Here is a 12143-nt window from a genome sequence, read left to right as displayed (position 1 = left end):
TATAAACACTTATTATAGGTGCACCCTAGTGATTCAGGACAAGCTAAAAACACGGTTTGGAAAATGGATTCATGGTGTACTCGCTTATTATATACATTTTTCTACATTTTGAACACAAACAAAGTTACGCAGCTCTGATTGGTTATTTTTTACCGGGAGCGGATGACTTTCTGCAAGTGGCAATAGGACCACTGGGATGAGCCAGAGGAGCTTGATTTTTTCACAGATTATCTGTCTCATATTCTACTGTCAGGGCAGGTTTAACAAATATGTAAAAAATATATTTTTACAAAAGTTACCTACTGCAGCTTTAAATGTTCCCTTCTGGCGGAATGACCTCCCCAACTCAATCCGTACAGCTGAGTCCTTAGCCATCTTCAAGAATTGGCTTAAAACACATCTCTTCCATCTTTATTTGACCCTCTAACTTTAGTACTCTCTATTCTAATTCTATTCTTTAAAAAAAAATCTAACTACCTTTCTAATCTTTTTGTCTTCTATTTTCTTTTCATTCATTATACAATTTTATATATATATATATATATATATATATATATATATATATATATATATATATATATAGTACCTCTAACACTAACTTGCTCTTCTTTTTCTATTCTATCTGTTTTCTTTTTATTTATTATATTACTTAAAAGCCCTTGCTACGTGTACTGCGTTTAAGGTAATTGAGACTTGTTATAGCACTTTGTGTATCATTGCTTTTTGTTGTCGTTGTTGTTGTTTTTTTGATTGCTTCCATTGTCCTCATTTGTAAGTCGCTTTTGATAAAATATTATGATATATCATAGTTTTTTTGCACAGACATGTAGTCACGTGACAGCACGGCTCAGCCGAGAGACCACGGGTTCGAGTCCATCCCGTGGAGGGTGACTTGTTTCACATGTAGCTAAAACTCCTCAAAATGCACAGCAATATAGCCGGGAGATTAATTTGTAGGGGAAATTAGTCGGCGTATTCCCGTTTTCTGCGTCTTTTTGGCTTGCGTGCGGTCGCAAAGATCGAGCTCCATCCTCAGCCTGAAACCGTTAAACAGCTTCTTGGTCGGCGACTACAGATGACAGGAATCCCTGATATACCTAAAGTCAAATATGAAGTTTGAAATTTCCTTCTGTTTCCTATGCTGTCCTCTTAAACCATGACTATGCACACGGTGTACGCACAATAAACACAAAGTAGGCCTACTTTTCACAGACTCATGAAAGAGCATGTCCTGTTTCAAACACTGTGCTTTTTAACCATGACTACACTCACAACGTGCGACAAAAATGCAGACCAGTCTTCTGACAACACACATACTTCAAATTTCCTCTTACCCCAGGGTCACCCCAGGTGCTTTAACCTCTCAAAGTCTCAGGCATTTTTCAAGTGTTCTTCACCTTTTAGTCTACACTCTCAGAAAGAAAGGTACAAAACTGTACCTTTTAAGGTACAAGTGGCCGTCGCTGGGGTGGTACCCTGAAGGGTACAATTTTGTACCTCTAGTCAGAGGTACAAAATTGTACCTTCTATCTTTGTACCATTTAAGGGGCAATTTTGTACCCCAAGGAACAATTTTGCAAAGGCAAAAAAGTACACCTTAAGCATCCTCAGGATACTGTCTAACCATTTTGATTATTTTGGTGTCTGTGTGCATGCATAAATAAATAAATACCTTGGCTAACAAATAGACAATTTTATTTAGAAATGTTCTTTTAAAAAGATTTCATTACATCTCACAACAGCAAGCATGTCAAGAAAAAAACTAGCTATTCAATGAAAAACTCAGAAAAACTCATCAAACAAGTAAAACAGACTTATTACACAGGCTACATCAAGTACTGCACATTTTGAGGTTTTCAGCAGTTTGTCTTCAGCAAGTGTATCTAGTGCTAATAAATAACTTGTCATCAACGTGGTATGTGTCTAATGCCTGGTAATCAACCTCTTCACCTGGCAAGAGGACAGTCCATTCATTCTCACATTTCACACAGTATGAATAAAAATGACGACAAAAAGAAACCGGAATTAAAAGCTTGCCACACAATAACCAGTCTGTGTCTATGTTAAGAATGTACTTAATCTGAAAAAACAATGGAACAGCTTCTGCATGCAGATGACCCACAGTAAACACATCTTTAACACAGTATTTGACATCATTAAGCACTACTTCTGTTACTCGTTGAAGTTGTTTGCCTTCAAAATTGGCATGGCTGTACTTCTTATTTGCTTTCACTGAATGCTGTAGAGCCACAGGCAAAGATCGAAATGGTGTGCTCACACAACATCCAGCAACTCTCTCATATTCCCCCAACATATTAACAGAAGACAATTCCCAACATTGTCTGTGTTGATGTCGATTACTTAAAGTGGATGAAATGTTAACAAAATTTCTACACGTGCTGGCAACCTGTTTAAAATATTGATGTTTTCCTTCAAATCTTAAACACCATAAAGAACGCAAAGGCCCATAACATAACATCAAACGAGAGTAATGGATTAAATAATGACATTTTGGAGTAAGAACATCACCAAATTCTTTAACTGTACATGACAAAAACTCAGAAACTAAAAGATCAAGAGTGGGAAGCCATTCTTTTTTTACAGCTGGTGCCATTACAATGTCAGAAATTTCACGACAAAGTAGGTAGACATGCCAGTAGCTACAGCCCTCAGGAATTCTGTGTGCTACCAAGAAGGGCAGCAGGCGAAATAAACACCATTTCTGTGAGGCAGATCCTACTATACTGCAGCTGCGTAGAAGTTTTTCAGAAAGAGGAGCTGGCTTATTTTTCTTATCATTCTGTCCAATAGTAAGTTTTCTCAGCTCTTCATTGAACTCTTGTATGGTTATGACTTTCTCTCTGTGAGCTTTACTTAAAACAAGGCGCAACACTAAAGGAACTACACCTTCTAGAAAGTCATGCATCACATCCGGAGGTAGTGACGTTGTAACATTAAAGTAGTCGAGTTTGTCAAAAGGACAGCCTCCCGTGACACCATAAATGGCTTTAGTGTCTGGATTTTCCTTCACACACTCTTAAGTGGTATCTGTGGACATCCGCAGTTCTTAAAACAAAGTCAGATTCATTAAAACATCTCTTAATGTCACCATGTGTGGCCATGCAGTACCTACAAATTCTACCAACATTAAAAGACATACTGAATCCACCTATTAAGTGAGAGGAAAGGTTATCAGCAGATATAACTGCAACAGCTGCACAAACATTTTTTTCTGAACCATCAACAAGAACATTAATTCCTTCTGATGAAAGCTTTTTAAGATCATCTATCAATGGCTTCAAAATTTCATCTAGTCCAAATTGTTTCACATGGCAGTAGCGAACAAGTAAAGCTAAATGCATATGTTTTAACTGAGAGCAATACTTGGTACCCACATTTCCAACGGTATAGTAAATTGCGAACAGTTTGTGCTTGTTGCGTTTAGACCCCAGGGGATTACATACTTCGAATTCGTCTTCATAAAAATGTAACCTTAGTGCTTGTGGGTTACCTGCAAATATTTTGTGGTTTTTGAAATGAAGTCCATCTCGATAATCATTCAGAACAAGTTCATCTTTTTCTATATTCAGCTCAGCTTGTATTTGGTCCCAAATGTCCTCATGAGAACAGTATTTCCTTAATACCTCACAAATAGGAACATAAGAGTAACTTCCAGTCTTGTTACCACTTGGGTCTCTTAGCGTGTACTGTATGGGTTCAGTCATCTCAAACTTTTCTTTACAAAACTCTTTTAACATATGTGGAGACCTAACAAGTCTTGAGGCCTCCGAAAAAAAGTCTGGGGACTGTAGCACTTCTTGAAGTTCTGGACATGCTGCAAGATCAAAGCCATTTTTTTCTAGATGATATGCAAGAAATTCATCATAGTTCTCTTTGAAAAAACTAAACAGGAAATTAACATCATCCAAAATTTCTTGCTGTACTGACTGAGGCAAGTGATTTTTTTCTCTGCATTTCAATGTGAAGGCAAAAAGGTTCTCTCTAAATTGCTGCAACAGCTCATTCATGTTTGGGGGCGCTGAAAAAGCAACATCAGTAGTACATTCTTTCTCAACCTCCTCAAGCAGAGGCAGAGGGTCAGTAGTCGTAGTAGTAGTCTGTTGTAACACCGTATTTTTATGCTTTCGGTAAACATGACATCTAAAGGACGCATACTTCGTGAATGATCTCTGACAGTCATTAAGACCACAAGTTATTGAAAAATTTGCCTCATGTGCATGAATGAGACCAATGTGCTGGATTAATTTGATGATTGTAAATGTTCTTCGAGAACATTTAGGGCAATTGAAGAGGCGGGGCATTTTTGCTGATGTTACTATAAGAGATTAATTATTCTGGTAACTGGGGTAGGTAGAGGCTTGTCACCATCCACAGTAAGTTTCAAAACATACCGCTGAAGAAACACCAGGGTGTTCTTCAGGTGGGATGGATATGTCAAATTGAAGACGAAATAAGCACAAAATGCTGCAAGAGCCCCTTCATCCACACCGTTTGCCTGGCAGATTTCGATCCCATCAACTTTGATGACTGCAGTGACTCTTCTTGTAAACACAGTTTTCCAGTCAGTGGTCTCCTGTACTTGAACAGTAGGATATGGTGAGGATGGTTCACTCTAAATGACAAAGCACAAAACAGATTCTGTATCAGTAAAATTTTCTCAGCAGTTGACTTAACTGATGGAGAGAAAATTGACATGCATAAAGACTAAGATAATTAATATTCACTCATTTGCATTTTGCCAAAATACAGTTTAAGGATTGCACAGAAATTTAAAACTATATACGCACCTCTCCAAGCACAATGAAATGTTCAAGTTTCTCTCTGAACAAGGCTGGCAACATGAGAAGTGCTGCTTTAAAATCAATTCCTGGAACATAAAATGTGATACACAAACAAATATGTAAAAATCTATCAAAGGCAAGAATTTAATAGGCTTAATAAAGTGCTAAATAAAGTTTAGGAGTCAATTACCAAGATGGTCTTCACAGAGAGATTCTTCTCTAGCTTCTTTGTGCAGCTTTGCTAGAGGGGATTTCCCTTGAGCGAGCCGTAGCACGCTGGATGTAATGTGTCCAAAATGTTCTCGAAAATGGCGGCTCAGTTGAACACATTTATACAGGAAACCAATTTCTTGATAAAGCTGTAGTTAATTGAAAGACAAGCATAAGTAAATCAGAGAATTTTATACAGTTTTAGTGTGTTACATGTTATTTAGATTTTGTAATTTCATAATTATAATTTGCACACTAACCCCTGATGGACTCTTCAAGAATGGATATTTGTTGACGACATCTTCAACAGTCATACCACTAGTAATCTCCTGCCGCCTCCAGGCAAAGGTCCTCCTCATTCGATCTTCAACAATGTGAGTCTCTGGCTGTGTCCTTCTATATTGGTCCTGCAGGACTTTCACATGTCCCTCTATTGATGTAGCATCCTCTCCAACAGCATTAATCTCCTTGTGCATAGACAAAAACAAAACAGAGAATTTTATTTCTAGAGATGCACCGAAAATTCTGTGCTGAAAATTATTGGCCAAAAATGGCATTTTCATTTTTTGGCCAAAAGAGAAAAATGGCCAAAAATATGAGCTGAACATGTACACAGGTTTCACTCTCTGTCTAGCTGCTGTCACCGAATGGTGTGATGCTCCGCTCAATATTTTGCTCCATAAAAATGTGATCCACTTGTGAATCGCTCCAACGAAATAACACACTGACAGGAAATTTCTGTGCATCTAGAATTTTTCTGTTTTGGCCAAGAACTTTTATTTTGGTGCATTCCTAGTTATTTCTCATTTTAGGCAGGAGAATAATGAAAATTTTTGCATCTTGTCACTTAAAGGGTTAGTTCACCCAAAAATGAAAATTGTCATTAATGACTCACCCTCATGTCGTTCCAAACCCGTAAGACCTCCATTCATCTTCTGAACACAGTTTAATATATTTTAGATTTAGTCCGAGAGCTCTCAGTCCCTCCATTGAAGCTGTGTGTACGGTATACTGTCCATGTCCAGAAAGGTAAGAAAAGCATCATCAAAGTAGTCCATGTGACATCAGAGGGTCGGTAAAAATTTTTTGAAGCATCGAAAATACATTTTGGTCCAAAAATAACGACTTTATTCAGCATTGTCTTCTCTTCAGGGTCCGTTGTGAGCGCGTTCACGCCGCTGTTGACGTGTTTTCTGGTGCACCCAATAACAAAGAAAACATGTCAGCAGCGTCATACGTCAACTGTCACAGCAGTCAGTCACACTCACAACAGACCCGGAAGAGAAGAGAATCCTGAATAAAAGTCGTCGTTTTTGCTATTTTTGACCAAAATGTATTTTCGATGCTTCAGAATATTCTAACTGACCCTCTGATGTCACATGGACTACTTTGATGATGATTTTTCTTACCTTTCTGAACATGGACAGTAGACCGTACACACAGCTTCAATGGAGGGACTGAGAGCTCTCCGACTAAATCTAAAATATCTTAAACTGTGTTCCGAAGATGAACAGAGGTGTTACGGGTTTGGAACGACATGAGGGTGAGTCATTAATGACATAATTTTCATTTTTCATTAACCCTTTAATTTGAGAACAATACACTGGTAACAAGTGTAAAAATATTAATATTATAAAAATATGCTCTCACCAAAGGCCTTGTAATTTCTTTGCAACTGCTTTCTTCAGGTTGCAGAGACTTTTTTGAATGACCAAACTTCTGTTTAAGTCTTTTCACTTCTTCAACTTCAGCCAAAGGTGTCCGCTCAAATTTAAACTTGCGTTTCAGAGACATGTGCCAAGTGTGCTATAAAAAAGAAAAGTAGTTTCACAAAATAAACTCCATTAACCAAGAACCAAAAGTAGAACATTAAAGGTAAACCAGCTACTTACATATCCATTGCCCTCTTTGTCTTTTAAAAAGGGATACCTCAGAGTCAGGGCCTTAGCCACTTGAACATACTCTTCTGTAGTTGGATACCTACAAAAATATTTTAAACACACGAGTGTAGCATTAAATGTTGTATAAAATGGAATGTAAGCAATTAAAAAAGGTATAGGTAATGAGAAATACATTTTGTACTGAGCCATGCTTTCATACAACGTTCTAATAATTTTGTTTCGGTCTGATGACGTTAGTCTGCATTCTTTTCGGTCCAATTTGGCCTGAACATCAAATGGAAACTTCGGAACTTCAAAAAATGCAGGGAAAGCTGTTGATGGGCTGATATTACTATTGGCAAAAGAGAAAGCAATATTTAGACATTGCAGAGTTGCAGGTATACATAAAATAGCACAAATACGGTAAAGTAACGGTTTCAGTACTGAAAAGACAAATAATTAAATTAACAAACAAAAACACTAACTTCAGAATTTTACCAAGTTTTATTTAAAATATGTGCCATACCCATTACTTGATCATCTTAGTTGTCAATTCATACACTGTGGTAACCTAATAAATAATTATATAGTAAACATAAATAGTGATGCACCAAAAATGCTGGGCACACTGGGCTGAGACTGTACACTCTCCATGTCAAAGCTTCTGTTATCTTACCTGCTCAAGTTGTATTTTCTGTTGATATTTTTGACAAAGAAAATGGCAGAAATTTTAGAGCACCTCTAATGCTCTACATTGTTGCAAATGCAAGAAATTAATAAACTAAGCACTAGTAAAAGTACAGCAAAGCAAAATGTAGAGAAGCATGCATGGGAAATAACCTAGCTACTTTTAAGATTTGCTTTAAGAATAGCTCTCTGAAACAAATGAAATATTATTAAACAGCACAATTACCTTGCTCCAGCTCTTGACTGGCTTTCTACAGGCACAGGTTCAAGAGTTAATGTCACTGTCTCTTTCATCTGCTGAACAAATCGATGAAATTTTGCTTGTTTTTTAAATGATCCCTCAAAGAGGAATGAAATCATTGACTCAGTCAGTCCGATGTCAACAGTCTCTCCATCCACATCATTGTCTATAACATAAAAAAGAAGAAAAGTATCATTTAATTACCCATCAAACTGAAGCATGTACTAAACCAGTGTTTTTTAAGCTTTTCCTATTAATGTTAATTGGACAAGAAATCAAATACACTGCTGGATAAAAAAAAAATGTATATTCTTTATATTAAGTATGAGTAAAAACACAATGCATTAGTCTCCAACCCTGCTCCTGGAGAGCTACTGTCCTGCAGATTTCAGCTCCAACCCCAATCAAACACACCTGAAGCAGCTAATCAAGGTGTTCAGGGCTACTTGATAATTACAGACAGGTGTGTTGGAGCAGGGCTGGAACTGAAGTCTGCAGGACGGTAGCTCTCCAGGAGCAGGGTTGGAGATCCCTGCATTAGAGTGTTCAGCGCTTAATCCATGATGTTCACGTTCCCTCATTTGGGATATGAATAAAAAGACTGCAGAAAAATAAAATCTCTCCGTGAACACACGTTACCGAAAAAAAAAACTACAGGAGACGAATTTACATTTTAAAAGTGAGAGAGACACCTCCCCCGCTTACAAACATCTGAAATTAACGTTACTCTCATGTTTGTAACGAATAAATATTCGCTCGAATGCTGTCCTTTTACTTAATTAATCACTTGCTTTGCAGTATCTAACGTTACACAAAATGTCTGTGTGATAAGGAGTGCGTTGGGCAACTCTCCTGCTGCCCATTACAAAATGTCGTCATACTCGCAAAGGCGGTAAAATTTGCCTCAAAATGTAAAACGTCAATCACTAAGTAGCTAACGTTACCGTACAAATGGTAATATTGCAAATATATTCCGTAGTGGCCATAGTTATTATTATTTAAGCAACAAGGTATGAGAGGCGGATAAAAAAAAAGATTACGGATATCACCAGGAAAATCCTCAAGTAACGTTAACTTAAACACTTCAAACTTTTAAAAAATGTAACAGCATAACGCTACTCACCTTCAAACTTTTTCCTCTCCTCTTCAGTGACTTCGATACCAAATTGTATTAACTCCTTTATTAAGTTAGCTGTAGACATTCTAGTCAGCTCCATCCTGCAGGCCAACGAACGTTAACTTACACCAGCCAGTCTGACGCAAGCATTTTTAGCGGGCTAGAGCAGGGGAACATCAAGTTCAACAAAATTAACCGAACATGGCGTCCCACGTGTATAAATAAGATTATATAACATTATTCTGCATTTACCTGAGAAATATTAACTCCAAAACAGACTCCGCGTTGAAAACCGTGCGAGGTTCCGTCAGAGCACGCCCGCATCAATCGCAATCGCAAACTGAACAACTCAAGCCAAGCGAGGGAAATTTTCTTAAAGCGACATCAACGGTAACGTCTGCATGAGCACGTTTCGAATATAATTACTTGAGTATAATTAAATCTTGCCATTCCGCATTGTCCTTATTCAAAATGTCATTCAGAGTCTTAAAAATTTAATAATTCAAAGGTCAAAATTTAAAAGTTTTAAATTAATAAAAATACATTTAATAAAAAAAGCTTTTCTGACTACTATAATATTACAACAACAACAAAAAACCTTAACAGTTATTCAAAAGATTTAATTTAATAATTTCATTAGCTTTATGTTTTTTTTATTATATCTGTCTCATTTTACAGGTAGGGGACAAGTACACTATTTGAAAATGTATTTTTTACATTTAAATAAATGTAATATAGTGTATTGATGTTATCATGAGATGAGGCACATTAAAGTAATAAACAAAAAAGAAAAACACATAGGCCTACTCTAATTGGGGCTAAACTTAAAATAAATATATAAATAAATATAAAGTAATTCCAAGGTACAAAAATGTACCTTTCACATCTGTATCTCAAAAGTTGTACCTTTATAACTCATTTAGGGACCATAATTGTACCCATAAGGACCTACTGTGTACCTTTAAAGGTACCATTATATTTTTTGTTCCCCTAGGAACAAAATTGTACCTCCACAGTACCTTTTTTTCTGACAGTGTACCCAAATTAAAAAGAGCACTAATCCCACATACTTTGGCCCATATGGATAAATGTGGGATTTTAAAAAGTTAATACTTTATTTTTTTATTTTTAAACAAAAGTAATTATTATTACATCATTTTAAAACTCGTGCAAATTTTCTGTCCCTATCTCCACAACGATTTGTTAATGATTGGTAAATAATAATAATAATAAAAGTGTGTGTTATTATGTGTTATTATCAAATATACGTTTTAATTGTTTAATCATTATTTCCAGTCATAGGTCCCAGAAACCATGACTTCGGAGACGATACACACATCATTGTTGACAGTAATATAGCTTAGTGGACGGTTGATGATTTTATCTGATCATTTATCATGTGAAAAGTTACAGGTTCACAGGTACTGAGGAAAACGTGTGCTGTACATGCTACCTAGCTATACTGCCACGATTAATTTTCCAAAAATACACATGAAATAATAATGACCGATATTCAGTAATGAATTAAATAGCCTTAGCCTTACAAAGATGACAATAAAAACCGGGATTTGTCAAAAGTAAGCCACAGGAGAAACGCGATTGCTCAAAAGTAAGCCACAGGAGAAACACGATTGGTCAAAAGTAAGCCACAGGAGAAACGCGATTGGTCAAAAGTAAGCCACAGGAGAAACGCGATTGGTCAAAAGTAAGCCACAGGAGAAACACGATTGGTCAAAAGTAAGCCACAGGAGAAACGCGATTGGTCAAAAGTAAGCCACAGGAGAAACACGATTGGTCAAAAGTAAGCCACAGGAGAAACGCGATTGGTCAAAAGTAAGCCACAGGAGAAACGCGATTGCTCAAAAGTAAGCCACAGGAGAAACGCGATTGGTCAAAAGTAAGCCACAGGAGAAACGCGATTGGTCAAAAGTAAGCCACAGGAGAAACGCGATTGGTCAAAAGTAAGCCACTGGGGAAACGCGATAGGCTCATGTGGGCTTACTTTGGCTCAGTGGTGAGGTAGGATTTAAAAACGGCTGAATTTATTATAAACATATATTTTATATTTTTCAGGGTTCTTTGTGAGTATATACTCTCGTTTACACTAAGACTGCTGATATAACATTACTGTGGCAACAAAGAGGCTTGCTCCTTAATCGGACTGTATCGATACTTTTGAGTTGTTGATTATAACTATAAACTTATTTTGTATAACCTTAAACAAACAAACTTTGTTTATGGTTGCCTATGTTGTAGATTGTGTTTGAAGCGTTACTCCGTAGTTTATTTGCATTTACATTTAATCATTTAGCAGAAGCTTTTATCCAAAGCGACTTAAATGAGAACAACAGATGCAATCAGATTAACAAGAGAACAACAACAGTAAACAAGTGCCATGACAAGTCTCAGTTAGTCTAGAACAGAACGCATAGCCATGTTTTTTTCACTTTGTCGTGAATATTTAAACTCGAATACGCTTAACTTAATTTTAACCAGACTCTTTCCCGTTCATGAACTGGCAAGCAGGTTTAATTCTTGAAAAGAGTGCGAGTAGCTAGAGTTTCGTACTAATGTTAGATTACAGCATACTAGCTGTAGTGCACTACGTAGGGGAATTAGCTCAGATGGTAGAGCGCTCGCTTAGCATGCGAGAGGTAGCGGGATCGATGCCCGCATTCTCCAAAGCTTTTTTTCCTTTCTTTCCTGCTCTAAAAGTTATAACTACATTTTAATTTAGCACGCAGTGACTGCTGGTGATTATTTATAAGATACTGAGACTAAAATGACTAGACTTCGCGAATTAATTTCTGCAGGAAGCCATTTAGTATGCTAGACTAAGTATCCATAGCTAATGCACTAACGTTGAATGTGTAGAGTTTATATGCAAAAACAGAAAAACTCATAATAAAAATATCATATAAAACTCAATTTAAAAAATCATGTTTTTATGTTGTGTTTTCATGTTTTTATTGTGTTTATTTTGTAAGTTGGCTATATTTATTTAGTTATTATTGTTTAATCAAAACAACCCACATGCAGTTTGATTGATATTAATTGGAATGCAGGATAAAAAACAACAACATGATTTTCTTTTATTTATTTTTTTCAGCAATCTTACACATTATTGCAATTCATAGCTGTCAATCACGTGACCAACTCGAAGAACAGGAGGGCAAAACATCTAGCCTATAGAACAAAGGTATGTA

General features: G+C 36.6%; 1 protein-coding gene and 1 non-coding gene across 3 annotated transcripts; one reads left to right on the top strand and one right to left on the bottom strand.

Moving 5' to 3' along the window:
* Positions 1 to 3800: 3800 nt before the first annotated feature.
* Positions 3801 to 9468, bottom strand: LOC113040130 (sterile alpha motif domain-containing protein 3). Of its 2 annotated transcripts, XM_026198405.1 has the most exons (11): positions 9190 to 9468; positions 8944 to 9097; positions 7806 to 7986; positions 7569 to 7586; positions 7113 to 7244; positions 6905 to 6992; positions 6663 to 6818; positions 5273 to 5479; positions 4993 to 5161; positions 4809 to 4888; positions 3801 to 4633 (listed from the first exon to the last, which is right to left on the bottom strand). In XM_026198405.1, exons 2-11 carry the CDS (start codon positions 9035 to 9037, stop codon positions 4337 to 4339), a joined length of 1422 nt encoding a protein of 473 aa, XP_026054190.1. In that variant the 5' UTR covers positions 9038 to 9097; positions 9190 to 9468; the 3' UTR covers positions 3801 to 4336. The 2 variants fall into 2 exon arrangements, with proteins under 2 accessions (XP_026054190.1, XP_026054189.1); XM_026198404.1 differs by lacking the exon at positions 7569 to 7586 and having other exon boundaries at positions 7086 to 7244; positions 9190 to 9464.
* Positions 9469 to 11546: 2078 nt separating this feature from the next.
* On the top strand, positions 11547 to 11619 carry trnaa-agc (transfer RNA alanine (anticodon AGC)). Its single transcript has one exon. It is a non-coding gene; the product is annotated as a tRNA-Ala (tRNA).
* The last annotated feature ends 524 nt before the right edge of the window (positions 11620 to 12143 follow it).

Source organism: Carassius auratus, chromosome 22 (genome assembly GCF_003368295.1).
Source record: "Carassius auratus strain Wakin chromosome 22, ASM336829v1, whole genome shotgun sequence".
Classification (NCBI taxonomy): Eukaryota; Metazoa; Chordata; class Actinopteri; order Cypriniformes; family Cyprinidae; genus Carassius; species Carassius auratus.
Note: the sequence above shows the minus strand (reverse complement) of the source record. Positions and strands in the feature narration are given on the sequence as shown.

Excerpts from the sequence above, each read along its gene's own strand:
- LOC113040130 (XM_026198404.1), bottom strand. The coding sequence starts at position 9,037 with ATGGAGCTGACTAGAATGTCTACAGCTAACTTAATAAAGGAGTTAATA. Across the intron at positions 7,245-7,805 it reads CAGTCAAGAGCTGGAGCAAG|TAATATCAGCCCATCAACAG; the intron begins GTAATTGTGCTG and ends TTTTGCCAATAG. Across the intron at positions 4,634-4,808 it reads ATTTCATTGTGCTTGGAGAG|AGTGAACCATCCTCACCATA; the intron begins GTGCGTATATAG and ends TTTGTCATTTAG.